The sequence below is a fragment of the Geotrypetes seraphini genome, chromosome 4 (genome assembly GCF_902459505.1).
Source record: "Geotrypetes seraphini chromosome 4, aGeoSer1.1, whole genome shotgun sequence".
NCBI lineage: Eukaryota > Metazoa > Chordata > Amphibia > Gymnophiona > Dermophiidae > Geotrypetes > Geotrypetes seraphini.
Window position 1 is genome coordinate 257,754,627 of NC_047087.1, and position 13,296 is coordinate 257,767,922.

General features: G+C 46.2%; 1 protein-coding gene across 6 annotated transcripts in view; it reads left to right on the plus strand.

The window, feature by feature from the left end:
• The first annotated feature begins 295 nt into the window (after window positions 1-295).
• The window catches only part of RPP30 (ribonuclease P/MRP subunit p30), a 63,025-nt gene continuing 50,024 nt past the window's right edge, over window positions 296-13,296 (plus strand). Inside the window, exons 1-3 of one of the 6 annotated variants that reach the window (XR_004539177.1) lie at window positions 296-803; window positions 6,631-6,686; window positions 10,888-10,944. Coding sequence is in view for 5 of the 6 variants with exons in the window: in XM_033941505.1 (XP_033797396.1) it covers window positions 674-803; window positions 6,631-6,686; window positions 10,888-10,944 (243 nt within the window). In the remaining variant the exon portion in view is untranslated. The remainder of the gene's footprint in view (window positions 804-6,630; window positions 6,687-10,887; window positions 10,945-13,296) is intronic. The other 5 variants (XM_033941505.1, XM_033941506.1, XM_033941502.1 and 2 more) reach the window with 5 other exon arrangements.

Consider the following 13,296-nt stretch of genomic DNA (forward strand, 5'->3'; position numbering starts at 1 on the left):
CTAATCCTAAAAGACGGTATATCAAACACCTACTAAACATAAACATAATGTTCTTCTCTAGCCCTTGTCCTTCCAGAAAAACAAACAAACCATTTAGCTTTAAATGTACATTTGATTTCATTGAAATAAAATCCAAAAAATAAAAAGAAGTTCAATGAGACTTATAGCAGGATGCAAGGCTTACACATATCAATGCTCGACCCGCCGCGATACAGCGAAGAATATAGCGTGCAGGAAACTGGAATGCCCACAAGAGGTCGCTAGTGCTTTCCACCCAAGGAGGTTCTTTGTTTCCCCCTTGAGCTGGATTCGTGCTCACTTTCAACAAAACGTCAAGCACGTACGATCTGGCGGAAAAGTGCTCGCTAGAAAACTAAATTTATATACAATAAGAAATATTTCAGTTCTTCTTTTCTTTACATTGGCCATGGTGGTCCTAACAATATTTTAACCAAAACAACCATCAGCAGTCAGCTTGGAGGTGGGGAGGGGGATTGGGTCGTTTGTCCCTTTCAACCAAAACTACCTTCCACTAGTGGGATTTCCTGTTTCAACTCTGTAATGAGTCCCGAGAAACCGTTGGAAACTACATTTCCCTTCATGCTAGGCGCGACGCAGGCTCCGTAGTGAGCGCATCGGACGCGACTTTCTGGTGCCTGGGCTGCCTTTCAGCATGTCCGTATTCTCGGATTTGAACGTTTCGTGCCTGTCCGACGTGAAAAGGCTCCAGAGTATCCTGGAGACCGCTGCCCATCGTAAGTGCAGTGTGCGCCTTTCCACACGCTTGCTGGGCAAGTTGCTTGGTAGGAAGTTGGTGCTGGTAGAAGGGAGATGGGTTAGTTGGCAAATCCTCGTGCTACATGGGCCAGTAACAGGTTTTCTTGGTCTTGTGGCTTTGCTGTGAAGTTGATGCAATGGGGGGTCCACTTTCTTTAGCATGATGGTTTACATCCATTTTATTTCCATGTTAATCTTTTGATATGGTAAGGGTTTTAGCATGGGAAATCTGCCTTAAAACCACTAAAGAGTTATACAGTGGGCGTGCAGAATGGTCACATCCGAAATTTTACCTGGTGTAAAAATCCACGCTCAATTTTGGTGTGGCTTTTTGCTTCCCTTTTAGTGCTGTTTACTCCAACTCAGTCCAAGATGAGGTTGGGGTGTTATAGGCAAACTTCACCCCTTCATACTTCTCATGGAATTTCTTTCAAAGACAGGCTTGGTGTTGAGGGGACCAATTGGGCTTACAAGTATTTTTAATTATGTAACAGTGGATTACCATGTGCTGTTTTTCTGCCAGTACACCTTTTTTATGTTGTAATTTATATGCTTCATGGTTGAGTCACATTATCATGACCACCGCCTACCTCTGACATCAGGTACACACAGCCAATGAACGAATGCACATGTCACACGCAGACTTATTTAGCAGCCATGGCTGTCATGGGGAGAAAAAGCACAATTTATCAGACAGTGAGAAAAGCATGATCATCCAAGGGCATCAGCATTTCAGAAACGGTGGAGTGTTTGAACTGTTCACAGGCTGCTGTGATTAAAGTGTACTGTGAGTGGACAAATGGAACCTTTTTGATGACCAGACGTGGTAACTGGGGGGGAGGGGGGAGAGAGAAGCACAAGCCATTGATGAATGTCGGCTGTGCAGGTTGATGTGATGCAAGCCGATCAGCACATTACTGTGAAGCAGCTCATCATCCAAACAAACCATGGGGCTTCTAGATGTGTGTCAAAAATGACTGCAGCGAACCTTGTTATGAATGGGACTCCGGAGCAGATGGCTGGTGACTGCACCTATGCTCACTAGGGTTAATTGCAAGAACTGCTGCAGTTTGCACAGGACTACTGACATTGGACTTGCATCACGTGGCAGAAGATTTCCTTCTCCGATGAGTCACATTTTGAGCTCCCTCAAACGTTGGCATGTCAGGCGTGAAAAACTGCCAAGAACAAACACCCAGCAACCATTGTTGGACATACACAAGCTGGTGGTGGCAGTGTTATGGCCTGAGGAATGTTTTCTTGGTATGGTCTGGGTCCCTTGATATCTCTGGAAGGCGCTCACAACTGATATGGGTATTTTTCCATCCTTGATGATCAAGTACACCCATGCATGTTGACAGTCTTCCTGAATTGTTCACGAGTGGTTTGCAGAACACGACCAAGACTTCCACTTCCCTGGCCTCTGAATTCCCCGGACCTTAACCCAGGTGAGCACATTTAGGACCACCTCAATCGACATGTTCGACAATTGGATCCACTGCGTACCTGTCAGCAACTGTCAGACAGTCCGCATGACTCCAGATACCTCTAGCAACCATCCAGCATCTTATTTAGTCACTCCCACAGCATCTGGCTGCTGTCCATGCTGCCAGAGGTAGTTATTATGGGTATTAATATTTGGTCATAATAATGTGACTCAACCGTGTGATTGTTTACTGTATTGGGTTTAAAACATCACATAACATTTTATTTGTATAGTGTGATGCACTGTGAGGTTTGATGGCGGTTAACAAAAATGAATTAGGGACTGTTCATAGGCTGTTAGGGTAATAATAATAATCAATTTATATACCGCAGGGCCGTAAAGTTCTATGCAGTTTACAAAAATTTAAAAAATTACAACTAAGAGAAAAAGTAAGATAACCAAATAATTAAAATAATACTATAATGATCTAGATCAGTGGTCTCAAACTCGCGGCCCGGGAACCACATGCGGCCCGCCAGGTACTATTTTGAGGCCCTCGGTATGTTTATCTTAATCACAAAAGTAAAATAAGAACATAAGAAGTTGCCTCCGCTGAGGCAGACCAGAGGTCCATCTCGCCCAGCGGTCCGCTCCCGCGGCGGCCCATCAGGCCCATTGCCTGAGCAGTGGTCCCAGACTATCCCTATGACCTACCTCTACTCCTATCTGTACCCCTCAATTCCTTTATCCTCTAGGAACCTATCCAAACCTTCTTTGAAGCCTTGTAACGTGCTCCGGCCTATTACAGCCTCCGGAAGCGCGTTCCATGTATCCACCACCCTCTGGGTGAAAAAGAACTTTCTGGCATTTGTTCTAAACCTGTCCCCTTTTAATTTCTCCGAGTGCCCCCTTGTACTTGTGGTTCCCCATAATCTGAAAAATCTGTCCCTGTCTACCTTTTCTATACCCTTCAGGATCTTGAAGGTTTCTATCATGTCTCCTCTAAGTCTCCGCTGTTTCTCAAGCAGTTTCTTGATCATACATCTCTTTAGCTATAAATGACAATATTATTATTAAGACTTAGCCCAAAGGAAAGATTTATAAACTATAAAGGGTGTTTACCTCATACCAAATTGTAATTTCTTTAATAAGACATTAACTATTTTTTCTGAGGCCCTCCATTGAAAGAGTTGTTGAACACTGGAACAAGCTTCCGATACAGGTGATCGAGGCCAAAAGCGTTCCAGATTTTAAGGGTAAATGGGATGCCCATGTGGAATCCCTGAGAGGGTGAAGTTACGGATGGGTCAGTTAGAGCAGAGGCTCTAGAGCAGACTTAGGGGGTGGGTCTGTGGAGTGGGCAGACTTAATGGGCTGTGGCCCTTATCTGCCGTCATTTTCTATGTTTCTATGTAAGTACCTACAAATCCAAAATGTGGCCCTGCAAAGGGTTTGAGTTTGAGACCACTGATCTAGATCAGTGGTTCCCAACTCTGTCCTGGAGGACCGCCAGGCCAGTCGGGTTTTGGGGATAGCCCTAATGAATATGCTTGAGAGCAGATTTGCATATAATGGAGGTGACAGGCATGCAAATCTGCTCCATGCATAATCATTAGGGCTATCCCCAAAACCCGACTGGCCTAGTGGTCCTCCAGGACAGGGTTGGGAACCACTGATCTAGATGGTTCATTACAATATCCTTGCCAGTTAGCTGCCTAAATGTTTCATGCAATACACCTACAAGGAGCATGCGTTAGGAAACAGCTTATTGTTTTGACCACATGAATAAAATTGCTGCTCTAGGGGAAATTTCACACAGGAAAGCTTTAAAAAATTATCTGCACAATATTTTAAAATTCTCCAATTGTTACTATTTTACAGTAATTTTAAAAAGTTGTTACTCAGATGCATAACTTAAAATGTTTGAATTGTCTTGTCCCAGTCCCCTTCTAGTTCTCTTCATCCCCACACAGTGCTATCTTTCTCTCTCCTCTCTGCTGCCTAATGCCCTACCCTTGCTCTCTCCTTCATCCTGGCCTGGTGGATCAGTGCAGATGATATAGTTTTCACAGACTGAAACTTTTTCTTGAAGCCTCATGTAGACTGTTGCTGTTGCTTCTTCTCCTTCCTGCTTGTGTGGGAAGGGGGGGGGGGGGGTCTTGCTCTCTGACTGAGCACTAGTGCTACCCGATTCATGATTTGAATCGGTTCACCGATTCACTTCGGGTGAATCGATTCACATTGATTCAAAACAAAAAAAATTGGCTTCCCGATTCAGCTGACCCTCTCCCCTCGCCTCCTAAAACAGGAGCATCAGCGCTGCTCTTGCTGGCCGGCCGCTGCTGAACCTGCTTTAGAGGGCGAGGGGGGTGGGTCAGTCAGGAAGTGCTGCTATCGGCTTCCCCCCTGGCCTCCCGCTTCCCCCCCCCCCGGCCTCCCTGCACCGTTTGTCATTGAGGAGCAGCCTGCAGACAAGATCGCGGTGCTAGCGATCTTTGCACTGCTTCTGAGCTGTTTCCTCCGCTGCGATCCTGCCTCTGACATCAGAGGAGGGGCGGGACCACGGCAGAGGAAACAGCTCCAAAGCAGTGCAAAGATCGCTAGCACCACGATCTTGGCTGCAGGCTGATAGGTAAACGGTGTGGGGAGGCCAGGGGGGGAAGCCGGAGACCATTGGAAGGCCAGGGGGAACACGCAGGCCTTCTGGGGGGGGAGCAGTCCTTTGGGGTGGGGGGTGGGACAGGCCTTCAGGGGGGACAGGCAGGCAGGCCTTCAGGGGTGGGATGCAGGCTTTTAAGGGGGGAGACAGGCCTTCAAGGGAGGGAGGTGCAGGCCTTCAAGGGGGGGACAGGTAGGCAGGCCTTCGGGGGAGATGCAGGCCTTCAAGGGGGTTGGCAGGCCTTCAGGGGTGGGATGCAGACCTTTAAGGGGGGGACAGGCCTTCAAGGGGGAAACTGGCCTTCAGGGATGGTGGCACAAGCCTTTAGGGGTGGGGTGCAGGCCTTCAGGGGGAGGTGCAGGCCTTCGAGGGGGGGACAGACCTTCAGGGGAGGGGGGCCCTGGTGTAGAAGTACACGGAGGGAGAGAGGGAAGGGGGGGTTCAAAGAGATGTGCATATGCCGGACTTTGGGGGGGGAAGAAATAATGGGTCTGAAAATAGAGGAGAGGGAGAGAGATGATGGATAATAGGATTTAGTGGGGGAAGGAACAGAAAGGGAGAGAAGTTGGACACAAGGGATGGTGTGGAGGGGGGATAGAAATACTGGATAGGAGGGTATTGGTAAAAGAAAGGGAGAGTTGGTGGACCCTGGGGTGGTGGGGAATGAAGGAGAGATGAAGGACGCATGACAACTTGGGATATAGGAGACACTGCGAGGTCGTAGATTCACCTCTGATGGTGAAGTAAAAGAAGCGGTGCTCACCTGACTTCGGGAGCAGCCGGTAAACTTCTCTGCATGAATGCAGAAGCTAGTTGAATGATACAACAAATGCGTCATCTTGCATGGGGACTGTGTGGAAAAGTGATATATTAAATTGTTCACAGTTACTTCTATTAAGTTGCTCACAGTTACTTCTGTTAAACCTTTTAAATGTATTTTGCCTTTACTTTTAGATTTGCCCTCTTATAGGAAGGAAAAACTCCATATTTGCATAATTCCCTTTTTTGGGCAGCAAGGCACTGGGATGATACATGCTAAGCACACATTCTGTATTGGCAATTTACATATGTAATTGCTGTTACAGAATACTATCGTAAGTTCCAGATTAGGTGCTAATTTTAGGCTGACTCAAAAGCTGACATAATTACTCAAGCCATGATAATATTCTATAACCTATGTGCGTCAGTGCTAGGCTGGCCCCTGACCTGATCATGTTTATCCCAAGCCCATGTAGTAAAAATTTTTCCATTGCAATTATCACTGTTACCATTTGCAAGCAGCATTGTTTAGGCCCCACAGCCTTCCTGAGAGCCATGATGTAAATGGTAGCAGTGGAGGTGCTAGAAAATAGTAGAATCAAAGACAACGTGGTGGGAGGGGGGTGCACCTACAACAAAGGCGCAGCTAAAACCTACAAGTGGCTGAGTGCACAGTAAAGTAGCAGCCCTGTATGCTTTTAAAGCAGCTCCCAGTGGACAAGCAAGAGATGTGAAATGTACCTCTGTTCTGTGTCTGTAGCTTTCATTTTTTTTATTGGGGCTGTCATGATCGGTCTGCATTATATTCTGGGTAAACTTAAATTGATGAGTGTGACTGGTTCTGAGAGCTAAAAGCCCATGCCTCGTGTTTCCTGTTCAGGTCTTATAACTAGCTGTGCTGATAGAAAACCCCCCCCCCCCAGATGTACTGTACATCTGCCCTTTAGGTCATTCTTTATATTTAATATTAGATTCATGCTGTTGACTGGATTTATTTCTAATTTTCTAGTTGGATATTCAACTATTGCAATTAATCATATTGCTGATTTTCAAGAAAAGAAAAAGGTATGGCTATTTTTGTTTCTCAAAATGTAAGATTACAGTACTGTTTGTGTATGATTCATTGTCTTATTGTTTAAGTTTCAGTTTGAAAAGAAAAGTACAGACAGCATGCATCAAGGAAAACAGTCTAGTCCACATCATGGAAGGAAGAGAGGAACTACAGAAAGAACAAATAGTTTTAATTTCCTAAGTAATATTCTGCCTGGAATATACATAAAGCGATCTAACGTTCAGTCCATCTACAATCATATTATTTAACATCCCTGTTTACCAACAATATTTCCAATTTATCTGGTTCAAAGAAGATATATTTAATATCTAAAGTGGCAAACGTTTAGAGAGAAATTTCAAGAAAAATTCAGCAAGACAAGAGCCCCAAACCCTTGGTTTTAACTAGAGAAATTGCTTACGTCTATCCTGAGTAACTCTAGTGGAAATATTTACTATTTCCCTCCACAAAACAGGAAATCTTATGAATTGGTGTCTTTCTAGTAAGAGACAGTGAGTCAGTCACATGTGCCAGACAACAAGGTTAAAATGGTCTACAAATCTACTGCTGCTATTTAAAATTTGAATTATACTTCTCATTTGTCTTAACCATTTACCTGCATCTCATTTGGTTAAGTGGTAAAAATTAGTTTTTACACTGTAACCGGCACTAGAGCCTAACCACGGGACTCCTCACTGCCCCTAGTGGTTATAGCCAAAACTTGCATCAGCATGTGACCAAGTAGGGAGTCACCCTGCAGACACTATTAATAAGTAAAACAAACCAAAAATCAGAACCAATGCACACAGCTTCAGGTTGGTTCTCCCAAAAGAAAATTTAATCGTCAGAATGGTAAAATCCAAAACAATGCACCTTACAAAATACAAAGAAAAAAACCCAAAAGGAAAACTGAGTAAAGCTCAGGATTTTCTCCTCACCAAAGTCAATAATGCTCCTTGTGGCTTTACTCTCCACAGAGCCTCTTATAACAAGGCTTCCAAAGCCTGCTTTTTAGCAGGTTGTCCAAAAGATTTCAGTTCGCTGCTATGCTGCACCAAACACTCAAACAGTTTTTAAATAGCAAAGCCTCCAGTATATCTTTAACACTGCTGGGAATAAGGGAGTGCCTCACGTTTGCCTTCCACAAGCACACAACAGCTTTCAAAAATCCCTCCCAGTTGTTGGCAAACTTCTCCCCACAAAAAAGGCACTCGCAGCTTCTTTCACAAAATGAGCAGAGAATCAAAACAGTGCAGTAACAAAAAACCCACAGTTCAAAGTCAATGTCCCAGGCTGACAAAACCAAACAGCCCAAAATAGCAAACCAAAAACAAAACTCACTGTTTGCTCAGGCTTTGAAAAGGGTTGCCAAGCCTACTTCCATCGGCTCAGGAGGCACTCCCAAGCCCTCAGGGACCAGCTCTCCTTGTATCTCCATTGGTAGCTCTTGATCTGCTTCAAGCACCTGTGAAGTGGGTCCAGCCTCTTCCACTTCCATGGGGTCACAGGTATTACCTGTGCTTGAGCTGGGGAACTCTTCTTTAGGGAGAGCCCTGAGCTTCCTCTCTAACCTGCTCAGCACCTTGCTAACCTCTACTGGTCTTTCAAGAGGGGAGCCACCTCCTGCTCTAGCTGAGCTTGCTTTCACCTGAGCTTCTCTCTGGCTCCCCCGGTGGACAGTAGAGCAATAGTCTAGGTCTAGGTCCTAGCCCTCATGTGTGGATGGTTATCATTGTGCAGGGTGTCTTCTTCCCCCCATTCTGGGTCAGTGGCATCCTTAAGCGGGACCGATTGGTACTGGGCGCTAGCCTTGGAAATCCCCTTTTTGGGCTTCTTGGCACCCTTTCTTCCCGCTTTCATAGTGACCTTGACAGGCCCGGAGCCTGACTGGTCACAATATGGTGTAATGCATCACAAAGCCCAAGAGCCCGTCTAGACAGGTGACTTTAACGCAGAGCTGGGAGGCCCCACAAGGTCACCCGTCAGGGGAGGGGGCTGAGGTTAGACTAGGGGGAGGGTGGATAGGTGTAGAGTAGAGGAAGGGAGTCTTTCCCGCCGAGGGAAAGACCCCAAATTGACGGGAGGCCATGGTTGAAGGGGTCAGTCAGAGGCGGGTATTAAAGCGGAGCTCGGAGGACTCTGAGGACTCTGGTCCTCTGAGGCAGCTTTCCCACCTGCCCTGCGATACAGCACCGGGAGTATGTTGGGTAGCTTGGGAGGGGGGGTGGTATCCCGAGCTACTAATTGCTGGGCTCATCAAGGGATGAGCGGTGGGCCAGCTGGGAGCTGTGTCTGGTGGGTCGGATGATTCTGGACAATGGTCATGCCACCCCTCAGACCCTTTCTAGCACGGCGGGGCCGGGGGCCATTAAATGGTTACAGTAGCTCGGGAACAAGGTGTGATTATTGTTATACAATTAGTGTTTGTTAAATAAGGATAATAATATATTTAAGTTATATGTTTTATTTTAAATATACGGCTGCGGCCAGGTTTCACCACTAACAGAGTTAAGTGTGTTATTGGGAAATGGGATGAGGTACGGGTTAGAAGGTGAGAGGAGGTGTTTTGGGGCGGAACGGGCCGCTCCAGGTTCTGCTGTTATAGAAATTGAAAACTGTTTTGAAGGCTGACCACATACTGGTGATTTTTTTTTTTTTTCTTCTTGCATGGTCAGATTAATGTTAGTTACCTGACCTTCCTATCTTTTAAAATTAGGGGTGAAAGATAGAAAAAGAAATTTTACAAGTTCCAGACAGATGTAATGGAGCCTAAGGGAAGTGTCTCCAAATGGGTAAAGTTGATGCAAGCCACGACAGGAAAGAACCTCAGTCATAAGGCTCAGCAAATGATCTCGGGCTCTCAGCCTAAAACTTGCACGCAGCTAAAGAGAGCAGCCTCCTGCCATTCATTCAATATGCAGGCAACATATCAAAGTGCTCGTGGAATTTGTTTTAAAGAAGCTGGTGACACTCAACACAGCTGGGACTGTTTATTCTCTGCTGCATTTTTATCTCTGATTGCAAGTGTTTTTTTTAGCACCAATGGATCTTCTCTTTCCTCATACATAATGCTTAAGTTTTTCGCACAGTGTGCTAAATGAGTATAAAATTTAAAACCCTGCTTAGTATGGAAACTAGGGGCTCCTTTAGCTGCGGTAGCGATTTTGGCGCACGCAGAATATTAGCGCGCACTAACCCCATGCTACGCGGCTAGAACTAATGCCAGCTCAGTGGTGGCATTAGCGTCTAGCGCGCATGGCAATGTAGCGCACGCTATGCGCACGCTAAAACCACTAGCGCAGCTTAAAGAAAGGAGCCCTAGGTTTTATGGGAGGGGTTAAGTGTGGGTTACTGTATTGATCAGAGGGTCAGTATGGAGGAAAGTTGCTTGTGGAAAAGGGTCAACACACCACCAATTTCATTAGCTGTAAAATTATTTCAGAATAATTAGGAAGGTGTAACTGGCATAGAGAGAAATGCACAATGTAATGTGGTTTACCTTACTTTTATTTGTGGGGATTAGAGAAGCTCCGTTTCACAAAATTTGGAAACCTATGGATATGTGTATATCTGTATTCACTCTAGAAGTGAAGAAGTCCATGATGTAAAAGTTGTATTTAAAGTATACAGGCAGAAGTACACTTCTCCCTCTGAATCCGCGGTTTCAGTATCCGCGGATTCAGTTATTTGCAATTTTTTTTTTTTTTGAAACAATTTGCTTTTTTGGGCTATTTTTTAGCCGTCTGAGCCTCCCCGGAACCTTACCTGGTGGTCTAGCGGTGAAGCAGAGCAGGAGCGATCTTCCTATGCTCCTGCCCCATTCAGAGCCGTCATTAGAATGGCTGCCGTGAGTGAGACTACAACGGGAACTCAACGGCAGCCATTTTGGTGACGGCTCTGCACGGAGCAGGAGCATAGGAAGATCGCTCCTGCTCCGCTTCACCGCTAGACCACCAGGTAAGGTTCCGGGGACGCAGAAGGGAGGCGGGAGTGGGTCAGAGCCGGTCGAAAAGTTATTCGCAGTCTTTCACACATCGCGGTCCGGCTCTGCGCCTAACCTCCGCGGATACGGAGGGTGAAGTGTATTTTCATGTCTTAGAGGAATATTTGTTTGCCTCATGTTTTAATCTTATTTTCTCTAAAATGTAAATGACCTGATCTATGTAGTATTCTAGCTCTGTTTGTTGAACTAACTTTGCATATTTTGTTCTTCAGGAAATTGACAAACCAGTATGTCCTTCAGAGCTGTTTCCATCTTTACCTATTGTGCAGGTATGTCTGGAATGGTTGGCTTGGACATGTCCTGTTTAATTACAATGTTAAGAATGGAGGTGAATGGCATTTGGCCAAAAGCGAGTCCAAAAAACCACCAAGATTCATAGAAACTAAAGGTTTCACCGCTCCATTAAAATATACCCAAATGTATTCAGGTTTCATTTATTATTTGACATACCACATATCATAGCTAAAGAATCGCAATGCAGTTTACAAAGTGATTTAATTATACAGTAGAATTGGGAATTGGTGGATACCAGATAACTGTTTTTCTGGTTATCTGAGAATGTGTTAGAAATCTTGTCTAACACAGTCTCAATTCCCCCCCTCTCCCATACCCCCCTCCCCCCCAGAAGCACCAGCATGGCAGCAGTCCTAAGCCACAAAGCTCTCCTCCCTCCCTCAAGCCCCTTAGTGGCAGAAGCAGGCAATGTCCTGAGTCACAAACCCCTTCACTCACTCCTTCCCTCTCTCTCTCTCTTCTTTACTCGAGCGCTGCCGGTCAGCAGGAGGCAGCCTCAAAACATGCTGTTCGTGGCTAGCCCCGGTAGGGCCCTTCCTCTGACATGTCACTTCCAAAGCATCAGAGGAAAGGATCTGCTAGGGATAGCCACGAGCAGCTTGTTTTGAGGCTGCCTCCTGTTGACCGGCTGCACTTGGGTAAGGAAGGGAGAGAAGGAGGGAGTGAGGGGATTCATGGTAGAGAGTTGCGCGGGGACAGAAATCCCACCCTTCCCCGCCAAAGTCCCACCCGTCCCCACCCGTCCCTGTGAGGAATCCCTCCGTCCCCACCCGTCCCCGTGAGGAATCCCTCCGTCCCCACCCGTCCCCGCGAGGAATCCCCTCCGTCCCCACCCGTCCCCGCGAGGAATCCCCTCCGTCCCCGCCCGTCCATATAAACTTCAGAAATAGTTATTTCATTTAATTATGCTACTGAATTAAAGGCTCTGGTAGAAACCCATTTACAAATAAGCAAAAAGACTTTATTAATTTGAAAATATTAATTGGGAAGAATACATACTTTGCAAATGGGTTTCTACCAGAGCCTCTAATGTTTATAAATTTTTATCAACACAACTAATATACTACTTTATCCTGAAGCAAAATAAAAAAAAAGAAATACAGTGGTGCCTCGCACAGCGAACGCTGCGCACAACGAACTTTATGTCTTAATTCGTACAACGGACTTCGTTTCACACAACGAAGTCCGGGGTTCCTGCGGGGTTGGATCGCAGCGGGGTTGGTCGAGCCGCGAGGGTAGTCTCCTTCTCCTTACCAGCCCTGTCGCAGCACACAGCCGAACGGAAATCTTCCCGATGTCAGCGCTGACGTCGGAGGGAGGGCTTAAGCAAAGCCCTCCCTTCCTCCGACGTCAGCGCTGACATCAGGAAGACTTCCGTTCGGCTGTGTGCGGCTGCGGCAGGGCAGGTAGGAAGAAGGCAATGGCGAACGAAAGAGGGGGGAGGGGGCGGTCCGCCCCGAAGAATGTGCACAGCTGGTCAGGTCCCCCGATCGACCGACAACAGGCCCGGCCGACAAACCTCCCTGCCCTGTAGCCGCGAATCTAAATTACCTCTTACAGCAGCTTCAATAATCCAGCTGCTGTAAGAAGGTAATTTAGATTCGCGGCTACAGGACAGGGAGATTTGTCCGACCGGGCCTGTTCTGTTGTCGGTCGGGTGCAAAAGCGCCACAAAGGTGGAGGCAGGGAGGGAGGAAAGGTGGAGTGGAGAAGAAAAGACGCTTAAGGGGGGAGAAGGCCGCTGAAAGCACATGTTGGAGCAGGGGATGAGAGGGAGGGAGAGAAGGGGAAATATTGGACAAGGGCAGAAGGGATGCTAAATCATAGGGTGACAGGCAGAGAGAACAACAGGAAAAAGAGTGGAAGCAATCTTGAACCCTGAGGGTGAGGGCAGAGAGAGGTGGTGAGATGATTGATCATGGGGAGAGGGACAAAAGGGAATAGAGATGGGATAGGAAGATAGTGGAAGTAAAAGGACAGGGAGATGTATGTTTTTAGATGTATCTAAATAAAAATAATAACAAAAAATTTATCTTTTTTATGTCATCTTAGCATATTTTATGCTGCAGAACGAATTATTTTTTTTTACATGTATTCCTATGGGAAAACGCGTTTCACATAACGAACGTTTCACATAACAAACTTGCTCCTGGAACCAATTAAGTTCGTTGTGTGAGGCACCACTGTATAATTCTTTTCCTACCTTTGTTGCCTGGTTTCTGCTTTCCTCATGTTCTCATTCAATTCCTTCCATCCACTGTCTCTCTTCCTTCTGCATCTTCCATTTTCTCTGTTACTGTGCCTCTCCCTTTCTTCCCCCTTCCAAA